The 12,936-nt window shown below is 40.4% G+C and overlaps 1 protein-coding gene across 4 annotated transcripts in view; it reads right to left on the bottom strand.

Moving 5' to 3' along the window:
• The window catches only part of VPS13D (vacuolar protein sorting 13 homolog D), a 105,277-nt gene that overhangs the window by 15,049 nt on the left and 77,292 nt on the right, over positions 1-12,936 (bottom strand). For 3 of the 4 annotated variants that reach the window (XM_086764682.1, XM_086764683.1, XM_086764684.1), the window contains exons 65-66: positions 11,053-11,185; positions 9,411-9,606 (exon numbers count right to left, since the gene is read on the bottom strand). In XM_086764682.1, coding sequence (XP_086620808.1) covers positions 9,411-9,606; positions 11,053-11,185 — 329 coding nt within the window. Of the gene's footprint in view, positions 1-9,410; positions 9,607-11,052; positions 11,186-12,936 lie in introns of those variants that run through there. The other variant, XR_015260865.1, reaches the window with a different exon arrangement.

Genomic DNA, 12,936 nt, shown 5'->3' with positions numbered 1-12,936 from the left:
ACTCTGGGCTTGGACTGAGCAGAAAACCTCACCGTTAATGACAAAGGAGAGAATCTGGTCGCAGGTAAACAGCCCGGCAGTGCATGAGCGCACACCTTGCCCAAGGTCCCTTGCTTTCAAGCCAGCCTGTAATTACCGCATAAATGCGCACCTCGAGTAATCCGCCTTGAAATACTACTCAGCAGTGGTATTAAAGCAACGCTCTATCTTTTGATTTGAAAATAAAATCTGTCAGTACAAACAGCGCTACCTGGTCCAGCCACATGGTTTAGTATTTCTACCATCTTAAAGGTGTGGAGTCACCTCAGAGAACCTGATGCAGTGATATTTATGCTTGGGAGGAAGTGGTAGCAAGTAATTCTAGTAAGACACAAAACTACTGGAAAGGCAGTATGCAGAGGAGAAAAAACTTTCATTTTGTATATAACAGGCATTTCCCACATCTTTGTATTTGGTCTCAGACTAGAAAAAGTCTACCTTTGGGTACGGCTCAGATACTCTCTGCTCAAAGTTTTACTACTGTGGTGATTAAAGGCCACTTCTTGATACAGGTCACAAAATTAAGGGTGTTATGAAACTTTTAATGTGATCTGAAGGTAAAATCATCTCTAGTGAAAGCAAATGGGAAGACAACTCGAAAGATGGTATTCAAAAAACACGCAACAGAAACAAACACATACAGGGAAAACCACAATTACTGATTACACACGTAATGTAAGTGTACTCATTCTTTAGTACAGAAAATATCTATCCTTACCTTCATCAGTACAAGATTCGTGAAACTGATTCCCAGAGAGCTGCCCCAGACCTGCTGTACCAGACTTCACCCCTCTGGCGCAGCACGCGGATATTTCAGGACATGAGGTCACACAGCCACTGCGCTGGCGAGCCGTTCATGCCATTTGCGCTTTAGAAATCAGTAAATAAACAAACAGTATATTTCTGTTGCACTGCACAAGTTTCATCTTTCCTACTATTTTTATGAACCGAAAATACCAGTAAGAGGGCCAAAAGATATTACAAAAACCCACAGAATGTGTATTAAATGTTTTTCAGTTCTGGGGATCAAGTCCGACTGGTTCAGTGCAGTCTGGTGATTTGTCCTGGTACATTCCCGCAGACACGTCTGTTTTGAATAAAGCTTTTGTTCGTTTCTGGTGCGCATACGCTTTCAACTTATCCCACCTAATTCTAAGCTAGTAGATTTGTGAATGGAAATTGTGAATACTTTACTGCCTGGTCTTCCATTACTTTTTAGTTTTTCTGCCGACGCTAATGCATGGATATAATTTTTTCTTTTTCAAAGTCTCTCCAGTGCCGTTCTACGAGATACCGTGGCAGAGGAGTTGAACCTGCAGCTCTCTGTGACTGTTTCCACCCAAGAAGACTGTCACGCAGAATACAGCAGAACAGCATCTTTTAGCAGAGTGCTTTCTGAATAACAGAGGATCTAAAAACCACATGAATGCCAGAAAACATACAACGCAGTGAAAGGTGTTCATTTACTTCTTGGCCTTGGTGTCCAAAAGCTTTTGATGAAATAGCAATAGGCAAAATATGCAGGCTGTAGAAATCAAAGTATTTCCTAAATTTTTCTCCCTGCCCAGATGCACACCTTTTAGTTAATAGCTAAATACCGTGAAGTGGGCAGACAGTGCAAAAATTCCATTTTGTGCACCAAATGCAGTCCTCTTAATTGTCACGCCAAGTGTAAGTAGCAGAATAAATCAGTGGTAAACCCCACAAAGGATTTACCAGCAGTTTTCAGGAGGAAGTTCATAATTGCTTAAACTTCTGATGGGCTATGCAGGCCTACGCGACAGGGCCTTGGATTTAACCTAACCGGAAAACATCGGTTACCTACTGCAAACGTCTGTCTGTCCCGGAAAGCAGCCGCTTCCCCGCGCCTTCAGAAATGTCGCATTTGAAGGGGAGCAAGTGTTTTACCTGTGGTGTCAATTTTTAGCCATTTCTCCTTTCGTACCAGCCTGGCCTAATACAACACAATGCCCTTTCCTCAAACTCACCTTTCCAAACCGGTTACTGTACACAGTGAAACCGAGCTTAATCTGGTTCCTGTCCTGAACCCAGCTGTAGCAAGCAGCCTTTCGTTTCATGCAAATCTCTAAAAGTTTCCCTCTATGCAGTACCCTTCAGCCAGCCACGGAAACAACCTTGCCTCGACTCGTAATTCACCGAGGCGCTAGTAAATACTTTGGTTTTATGGAGACTCTCACAGTGAGAACTCTGTATTCATTCATCTTTTTGAAATTATTTGTTGCTCAGAATGAATGGACATCTAAAGATAATTATCTAAAAGATAATTTCACGTTTTATGCTTGGTTAACTGCTCAGCATTATTCACTTTAATGTTTTCCATTTTCACTCATCAGTCCTCCCCTCGCAGCATTCCCTGCCAGTGCCCGGTCCCTTTCTGTCCCTTAAGCAACAGGGTATGCATCCAGGGTGTCCCCCGGCCCTCAGATGTCCCGTCAAACACTAATCCTTTAGTGGAAAATCCTTCTTACTTACAAAACAGATGCTGCTATTTAGAATTGCAGTTAGTGCCTCATAAAGTCTTCATTTTTAATGCTAACAGACATGTTGCCAGTGGTGAAGCCAGTGACCGCAGTTTTCTTAAACCCAGGCTTTTGCTCAGTTTTAACAGTAGGAGTACATTCTATCACGGCAAAGCAGAAAGGCCTTGAACAAAAGAAGTTACAGGAGTTTTAACTCAAGGTTTAGCACTCTGTTGGGATTTAAACCAGCTAGAACTTCTTTGCTAATACGCAGGGTGGTTAAAAACCCAGAAGTAAAATGCAAAAATGAGTTCTAATGAACAGCCTCAGCAACTTTAACCCTTGGCTGTGAAAAAGTGGGTTTTTACAAATAGGCAAGGTGTTTGTTTTCAAGTTGTCCTGTCTCAGACCCTGCTACTCAAAGTCTAGCTCGTAAGCTCCAGAGCCTGATCTGACGTAACGTATGCAAACTGTAGGACTTGTATGATTAAACATTGCCTAATGCAAGCCAGTAACTGCTTACTTTTTCTAAAATGTCCTATTACTTAAAAATAAATACATTAAAAACATAAACAGCAGATGAGAAAGTAACCACACCTATACAACGTTAATGAAGTATTATGTTGCTGCTGTAGGTCCAAACACTGGGTTTTTTCTTCCGCTCCTTCCAAATAGTTAAATTGAGTCAAGTTCAAAAAAAGGGGACAAAGAGAACCAACTGTAAGGACAGCTGATTTCACAAATATTCCAAACAGAACAGAACTAGCAGTAACCTCCTGGAAGCATTATTCAGACATAAAGCAAGTAGTTGCAGTAATGCACAAAAATGCGTTATCGTTTGGTTTTACCGCAGGTACCAATTCGTGTCCATTCAGACCCGTAAAAAGGAAAGGGAGAGGGATATGTTAGCACCCAGTTTGGGTTCTCCAAAACATCCAGACTTCCGTTGGGTGCTAAGCAGCTGACAGTGCTTTCCTGCAATGCACAATGTGCTGTTCTGGCAACGGTGACATTTTTATGCATGCAGTTCTAGAATTACAGACTCTGCAATAAAATATGATTAGGCAAACAATGTTTTAAAGATTCATCTTTCCTTTATTGTATAGTATGGATTTTTAAAAAATCGTGAAAACTCCATGCATCAGAGTTATTTTCTTCAATTGTGCACAGCAAATTCTGCTTCATTAAAAAGAAGAGAGGCTGTGCTCTCAAGTGATTGTCTTCAGCTTTGTCCTAGAGGGGGAAGGCAAAGGGAAAAAACTCAGAGACGCCCAGCCTGTCAGTCCTGAAGGAGCGTGCGGCAGGAAAAAAAGCTGCCCCCCTGTATTTCTTTCTCACACACAGAAGTTCTTGGGCTTAACTCTACTACCCTTTATTTCTGAAGTTACATAACTTTGAAAAGTATATTTTTATCTCTTGAAATAATAAGTTTTATTAACTAAAGACTGACTTCCTTAGGATTAGTCGCTGTATGAGCATGTAGAGACTCGGAAATGCAGGGACACGTGGGACAGCGAGGCTCTCCATCCTCAATTCCCGCTATTTTAGGTACTCCAGAAGAGTAACCACATGCCTCAACTGCTTGAATTTCTTCCATAGAGCTTTAAGGGGAAGTAGAGTGGTGGACTGAATATACAAAACAATCTTGACAGGATTCCACCCCCTGTCAAATATAATCATTAACTCAGCCTTTTCTGACAAAAAGCCCTATTAGTTTCTTGATGCACAGCATGTGAGACTTCCTTCTGCATTATCTAGGGAAGCTTGCACTTCTTTATAATCCGAGTCATTCCTTTGGAAAATAATTCTAAGTAAAGGCAATTAAAAAAAAAAAAAAAAAAAATCATTCTTACTAAAAGTGTAGAAAAGAAAACCATAGTCACAACTAGAAGCCAGAAGTGCTTCCCAGCAGTAAGAAGCGCTCTTTGAACAGGCAAAAGGAACATTTTTCTGTTCTTAAGAGTAGCTTCATTTATTTAGAAACCACTTTAGGTCTTAGATGGTGGATTATCGTCTCTTCCTAGCTGTAGACATTTGAAGAACAGAACAGGATCTCCAACAGAAAGTTACCAGTGATAAATTAAAACTTCACAGAAGAATATGAGCAGGTGAAACCGGTAACAGAAAATTATTAAAAAGCAGGGAGAAGCGTCTACTGAGGTGCTGCAGAATGTGTGGGCACAAAACCAGGCTTGCTTAACTTGAGGGATCTAGTAAAAGCAGCATGTAAAAATACATTCGGAGAGGACAAACTAAGAGGCATTTAAAACTCCAGCGAGGACAGTGAAGTACTGAAGAACCTGAAGAGGTCAGAAATATGGCAGGAAATGAAATGGGATTCAACCTACAAAATATCAACCTGGTTCTCTGGGGAAAAATAATCCAGAACACAAATATTACACGACAAGGAGATACTTGCAAAGCAGTAAAATAAAACAAAAAATAAAAAAAACTCTTGGGGGAAACCAGCAAGCAGAAAACTTGCTATCAATTTGCGGTGTGCTATGGCAGTAAAGCCAACGCCATTTCTGGATGATGTGCAGCAGACAGCCCGTCACACAACAGGTATACGACAGTCCCTTTTCACACAGTACCGATGGAGACTTACAGACTGGGGGGATTTCAAAGTAACTCAATGGCAGCAACGGAAGGATCCGGACAGACTAACGACAGAAGGCGGCAAACCCATAAAATCCCATTCAACAGCAACTGAAGATGAGAGGTAGGGCTAACACTGAGGAAAAGCTGATGTCTGCAGTCATTTAACAGGGTGCCACAGGAGTAAAATGGACAAACTTGCTGAAGAGATCCTCACAAAGACCTGTTATTCCACTGGGAAAAAAAGAGGAAAGAGGGTATGGAGGAAATCACACTGCTGAAGTCATTTGCAGATCAGGCCGATGAATCAGCTGAACTGTCCTGGATGCAACATTTCCAGATTTACACAACACAGTGAATACTAACTGATAAACAGATCTTCTCTCTGGCTTCTAGGAAAACCTTAGGAAGGGCTTACCGAGAAAAGAATACTGACTCCCTCACCAGAGTCATGACCCATACCTGACAGACATTACTGTAAAGACTCTCGAAGTCAGAGCTAGATCCATTCCAAGGTCAGGAGGGAATGTGAGACACAGAGAGAGGTGTTAAGGTTCAAGCAATATTAACTGTAAAACTCGAGAACTTGAGATTATACTCTTTGCAGGACATCAGCCCAGCTGGTGTTCCACACAGTCAGGTACATATTTTATACTTCTTCTCAGTGTCACCGATACTCATGCTCTCAACTCTACTGCTTTTGACCTTACAATTGAGATCATAGCTAACAGAGAGATGGACACACAAAGGCAAAAACCCCCCAAATTAAATCACGTGCTGTTGACGCTGTCTCTAACTCTGCCAGCTCACTGCACATTTCCAAGTGACGGCATGAAAGCAGTGAACAAAAGAACAACTAGCACAGGCTGCCTCTTTCCAGGTGAAGAATCAAATATTTACATAAGAATTTTCTACGACCGTTAATGGCTTGCCAATCTCAAACTATTCTTCATTAATACAGCTTAGTTCACTGACAGAATTCATTAGAATTGAGTAGGTCATGAAGTTATCTCCTTACTTCTACGTTTCACATTGTGACTATCAGAAAAGAACACAAACCCTTGCAGCAAGAGTTCAAGAATAATCTTAAACTTGTACTGACCTGGCAGAAGCCTGAGAGAAAGCCGTAACGGCAGTTTCCTCAGCTACTTGTTACGTTACACACACATCTAAATAGAAATGTTCTTTACTTGTGCTGCACTAGGGCTTAGAACACGTTTCTAGGAGAGCACTTTCCAAGCATATCTAGAGACGTAACAGCTTTCCTGTTTTGAACTGGTCTTTAAGACTTTTGGCAGTGTATGACAAATATGGAAATAATCAGAACTCTTGTATGTGACACTAGAGTTCTTGGAACATACAAAACCCACTCAAAAAAAAGGTATCAAGTCACAGGCATTAACTGTTTATAAATTAGATGTATGTTGCATTGACAGCAACTTTTTTTTCTTTTATGCTGTTCTTTAAAAGGCAGCTTTTCTCATAAATATCAAGCATAATAAATTATATGATTACATAATAACTATAAGATCAGTCTTGAAAAAGTCTAGCTTAAAGTCAGATTTTAAAAGTATTTTTTTGTACTTTAAACAGATCACCTTTTAAACTACCACCGTAAGCTATGGAGCCATCATCTGCATCTCAGCTGTATTAGTTTGGCTCCATGTTCCAAACACAAGGTTTGTGCTAGCTGCATGAGTCCCAGTACAAATCAAAACATTTTCAAGCCAAAAGAGACTTACGTCCATGTAGCATGATCGCAGTAACACAAGCTAGAGCCTTCCTCAGTGTTCTATTCAATTCAGTAACTTGGTTGGAATTAGAACGTGCCTTTTAGGAAAACCTACAACCTGAATTAAAATTCTTCATCTCACTCAAAACTGATCCAATGGTTCAGGTCAAGCAGCTTAAATTCAGGGCTTTTTAAAAATTCAACCATGTAATTAGAGAACTGCAGGGGACCTATAATTTATGGTTATGTATCATGCTATTTAAATGCAACTGTAATTAATTAACAGGTTGATTCAGCTTTGCACGAGCACCAGAAACTTGCACAGACACTGTCAGCCTCACGATAAGGTCAGGATGGCTCTCACCACGCTTATTCACTCGCATGCTTCAGCTGTTCAGAACCGCACTTGAGATCAGCCACGCTCACCAGGGCTGGCTGGTTCTGTGTGCTGAGCTTGGAAGAGTCTACGCGGCCCAGCACGCTGAAACAGAGCGTCCAACTGGAGCCAGCAGCGCGGCTTTGGAACACTGCTCTATTTCCATTCCAAACCACACATATTTCAACGGTTAACAAATGCGGCAGGGGGATATTGGTACACAGCAGTCTAAAAAATGTACAAATCCTTTTTTTTTTTTTTTTTTTTTTAAAAATACCCCTGAAAGAACAATTCGGTTGCTTCATTATATAAGTGCTTTTAAAAAAACCTTTACAGAAAAAAACATGAGTGCAAGGTTACCTAGAGCTGGTGCTGTGGTTTTTGGTTTCCCCCCTCGCCCTCGCTCCCCCTACATTGTCTTCATATTCTCAAGTACATTTGTTTATCTAAAAAAAAAAAAGTTTTGATCAGATCTTGTCGACTGGAGAAGTGTAATTGAGAAAGATTTTTCTTTTTTCGTTGCAGAAGGTTGCAGCGTCAGAAACGTTTTGCAGCGTGCATGTAAACACTAAAATAATTTCACAGTGCTCATCTATGACAACAGTATTTCAGAATTAGTGGAAGCAGAAACATGGTTCTGCTCATCTGTCCTAACCTCATCTCTTAACTGGCAGTTAACAACTTAAAGGGAAATACGTGACAGGCGAACAGGAGCTAGAGATAAGGCTGTCTGGGGGCCCCCCCTCTCCCCGCTGCTCTCTGGTTTGTCAGCTGTCGATAACATCATTGTTACTGTGCACAGGCTGTACCTCAGAACACAAATTTGAAGTGTATGTGTATCCTGAAACAAACTATGATAAAAACACAGCTCACCTGTGAGACAACTAACAGCACAGCCAGGTGTGTTTCTCCCCATCTTCAAATAAATAAACCTCTACAGTCACAAACCTGAGGCATGTACAAGCAGAACAGTAGATGTGTTTTCTCAGGGATGCACTTAAGAGTTCTCACTCCATTCTGTGTACGCAGGTGTACTTATCAAATGGTAATCCTTGACCTTTTGGTTTTCCAAATCAAGCTAAGTACCAAATACATAAGACATAACACATGTAAACACTGCCATTTTCACAACAAAGTACACCTAGGCTCATTCTGCAAAGCTTCCTGCACCTCACTCACACTTCATCAAGCTTATCGTTCCTTACTGGAACACTGATGGTAAGCACTTGAGGATTCCAGGTGTGGCATAATAAACACAGGAAACGGAAAAGCCAAACGGGAAGACAAAACAACCAGAAAACCCAGTATTTTGCAAACATTTTTCTCTAGGCTGTACGACAATAAAATTTACTTAGGATTTTCTTTCACTTCTTCAGCACACAGGATCTCACGTACGTACAACAGGGCTTCTTGGCATGGTACTAGCATATAAAATAAACTCTTGGCCACAAAGAGTAAAATAAATTTTCTCCCAGAGCAGCCTTTTGAGAACGCAGCCCTTTCCCTCTTCCACATGCATAGTCAGTGCTAACGAACATTCACTTACTTTAACCGTAATCATCGTTAATTTGCAGAGACCACATCACACTAGTACCTAACACAGGAAGGAAGGCAGAGCATCTGTCCTGATGTGCTTACACTGAACACCCACATATGTACAGATAAGCACGGGGACCTAAGGGCACCCATCCACACTTTTTGTAAGTGAGAACTATTGTACAAAATGAAAACGAGAAGATAATGACACTGTACTGATGCCAGAACCCTTCAAATCTTTGAAGGATTGTTTTTCTACACAGCTAAACGGAAGCCGAAGGTCAAGCAGGGAGAAGTCCTCTTCTATTTCAAGTACAAGGATTCCATAGTAGAAGTTTAATTTCATTACATATAGCATTTTAAAAATTTTTATTTCATCTAATGCTGTAGCTTAATAATTCCTAATTTATATTGCAGCTTTTCCATGCAAATTTCAGTCTTGTTATGGTATCAACAAATGCACAAGTGCCATCTATTAAAGAAAAAGCAAATTGAATGAAGTGGGCTACGTCACTAATAACGGCTCATAGTAATTTAATTAACTTATTGTTTCTTTGGGTAAGGAAAGATAATCAGATCAGAAGTTGCAGCAGGTATTAATACACATTTTTACAGTATTATTGATGGGAAATACAAACTGCTCACTGACCTGGGGCCACTCAGAGTCGCAGTGTCCCTCACCGCCTGTGCAGTTTCTGACGCGAAATCCAGCGCTCCAGCCACGGGCTTGGTTACCGTGCCGACCAGCCCCTTCCCAAGGCCAGAAATGAACCCGCTGACACCTCCTTCCGTTTTCACACCTTCCACTGTTGAAGTGATCACACTTGTCAATCCTCCGATGATACCTGGCAAAGACAGGAACAGCAAAGTAGGCCAGAAGTACTGCCTCTGGAAACCACAGAGCCTTGTCACAGCTGAATGATTTACTGTCAAGCCTGACAGAAATGTGCTGTGCTTTTAATGTCATAAAAAACTGTTTCACAACTGATTACATTAGTAACCCACATAAAAATATTTAATTCATTGCTAAATATGTGCATTTTTTTGTTTTATTTCCCAGCTGTATTTACATGAACAGTCCTCATCTATTCCCGAGGTGAAGCGGTTACTTAAAACGTGACAGAATTCTGTGACCACAAAAGCTTATACAATTTGAGACAGACCTTTTAAGGTCTGGGACTGAAGTACAAACCAGGGAGCATCTTAACTTCCAAACTCGAGAAGCACAAAGTATTCAAATCACTTCTCTTGAGTAACTATAGTGTATGGTTAATTTCTACATTTCAACAGCTAGGATTTAACAGTTATTTGCTTTTTTGAAAAAATCTGAATGGGAAGCATTTAAAAACTCCACAGAATTAAGACTAAAACAGTCCCACTAATTATTGGATAATACAACACAATGTAGTGATTTTATAATTGACTTTTCAGCAAAGACTTGTTTATTTATGTTGGTAGAAATTTGTATCAGACTTTACAGCACACTGGTGTGAGAGAACCCTCTCTCATGATCCATTTCAATATCCAGAATGTCTCTTTATGACAAAAGTCCACCATGAACACTTTAGCTCAGCACAGAAAAGATTGCCATTCTAGTGAAAGCCAGATTATCGTTACACAGGCCACAACAGTTGCACTAAAAATGACATTTAAACAAACTGAGTCAAGATGATGCAAAATATAAATATTTGATTTAAACTTGGCTTGTATTGATTTAACTTTCTACAACAGATAAATCATGAACTATGTGAGATTCTGGCCAAATCAAGACTAATCCGCTGCCTTTTATATAAATTGGTTTCTCTAGTTCTCAGTAGACTTAAAAAAACCAAACCAAAACCACAGAATAACTGGTGAAATGTGATTTCAAACTGATGTACTGTTTCTGAGGAAACTCAGGTTTCTGGAACTGAAGGCAAACATAATGCAGCTACAATCCAGCCATACTCATTTTTATTTTAATGTCTGGCCCTCAAAAAAGACTGTTTACATGGGTACTTTATGTCTTTACACAGAAACCGAAGTTTTGGTTGAACTTTCTTTGAAATTTCATTTTAATTTCAGAAAAGCTTTTACTTACAGTTACACATGAAGATATCTTATTCTTAAGCGTAGTTTCTGTCAACTTAAAAAACAAGCAATCCCCCCCACCCCGACTTGCAACCATTCCAATTCCAATATAAAGCCTATGACAGCTTCAAATAGTCACCCAAGTGTAACACAAACTGTTCTTTTCAATCTGATCATTGCTTTTAAGAGAGAAATCAGTTGAAATTCCAGCTAAGGGTTACCATGTGCAAGTCCGTGGATTCCAGCTACAAGATGCTCTCCACTAGTTGCAGCGTGATAGCGAATGTACTCTCGTTCGGTCTGATGTCTGTTATCCATCGTCTTTCCCAAACCATCTGACAAGGTCCCAGCAAACTGTAAGAGAGCAATCCTTTCTGTTAATAAAAAAACAAAAGGTGTTTCTCTTAAGTAGATTTACTGAAGAAAATTCCTAGATCCTAGTTGTGAACAGATTGTACAACTCATTTTGTTCCACCTACACAGTCTCTCCAGCTTTTTGGCCATGAAGCAAGCTCTGAAGTACATGATCCTGTGCTTTCCATTGGTGCAGCTTAAATCCTGGGGGGACAGTCAAACACCAAGTAGGTGCCCAACTGCAGTGGTCAAGCCAAAATAAATGAAGTCTGTGACAGACACACCAGAAGAAGTGCCAGTGACCCCACCGTAACCTTTCAATAACTCACAAGAACGTTATTTACATACAAAGCTTTTCTTCTGCAAAGATATGTGAAAAGCTTCAAGGCAAACATGCCTGCCATGAAACTACTAGACTTGCAAGAGTTAATTAAATTCTTTTTAGTAACACAGTGTAGAAATGGCTTCATTGTGAAAAGAGTTGGTGGGGGAGCCACGTCACGTTCACGGCAGGCACCTGGGGTGATGTGCTGGAAGACGGCGATGTTCAGAAGCGTCGGCAGGTACTATATGCTGTAGAACAATAGTCCAAGGGGAACCCTGAATGTGTGTGTGGAGCATTTTTACTCCTTGCACTTACCTTTAACAGTACGGTTGCAGACCTGAGATATGCTTACAGATAAAAGAGGACATCTATGTCCAAACAGGATTTGTTCTGAGAACTCTGGCCGTTACTGAGTACGAGTCAATGAAAAAGCCCCAAATAAAAATGTTCTATTGTGATCTGTTGACCTTTAGTTTGACATAATCAGATATAAACCAGAAGCTTGGTGGATGGAGGCAGGAAAAGGAGATAAAAAACCTGAAACCTTACCTTGTATTCAGAATATTACTACAGAAAAGGACTCCTAGCAGGCATTTTCCTGGAATAACCTCAAAAACTAGCAGGTTTTTGGTTACGTATAGTCTTCTGTACCTACCTCGACTAGCACCAGCAATCTTACAATCTTCTCCTTTCAATGAACGAACGAACTTCCCCCCGAAAGGACAGGCCCGGTGAATGCACCAGGTGCCCCAGGAATGTCAGAGATACTCGATGGCGGCAGCAATGGGGAAATCACTGCTGTCCTGCACGACCACAGCTCCTCTGCGACCAGGACTTCACCGTTTAAGAACTGTATGTGGAAACTGCCCTTCCCACTGCTCGGCCTAGCTTTGGGGCATATACTATCTGCTTTGCACCTCTGTTAGTTATGTTAGAAAAACCTCTGTGATTCAGGAGACCAAAAGACAACTAAAGTCTGGTGTGAAATTCTGATTAACAATAAAGATTAAAAAAGAAATAGACAAACAGTTAATTGATGTGCTTGATGCAAGGACGACATTCCCCTCCTTTTTCTGCCATTTTTTTCCAAGGCTGCATTTCTTTTTTCCTGATGAAACAATGCTCTAGTTTTAGGTACTATTCCAGCTCAAAGACAAACTAGTCCAGTGGCTCCGATTATCTAAACATGTAGACTTTTAACAACATGTAGGAAAATTAAATCCCATGACCCTTCTTGTGACTTGATCATTTGGACACAAAACAGATCAGTGACTGAGTTACTTCTGACCTCCTCGTGAACTTAATGTAGATTTTATTTATTTATTTATTTTTTAATTAGTCTGGAAATACAAACCAACCTGAAGCTACCTATTAACCGTACTTAAGGCCGTTTTTTTTTTTTTTTCTGGAGAAATATTTGGCTTTA

Source organism: Chlamydotis macqueenii, chromosome 21 (genome assembly GCF_036417535.1).
Source record: "Chlamydotis macqueenii isolate bChlMac1 chromosome 21, bChlMac1.mat, whole genome shotgun sequence".
Lineage (NCBI taxonomy): Eukaryota > Metazoa > Chordata > Aves > Otidiformes > Otididae > Chlamydotis > Chlamydotis macqueenii.
The sequence above is the reverse complement of the archived record's forward strand: the minus strand, read 5'-3'. Positions and strand labels throughout refer to the sequence as shown.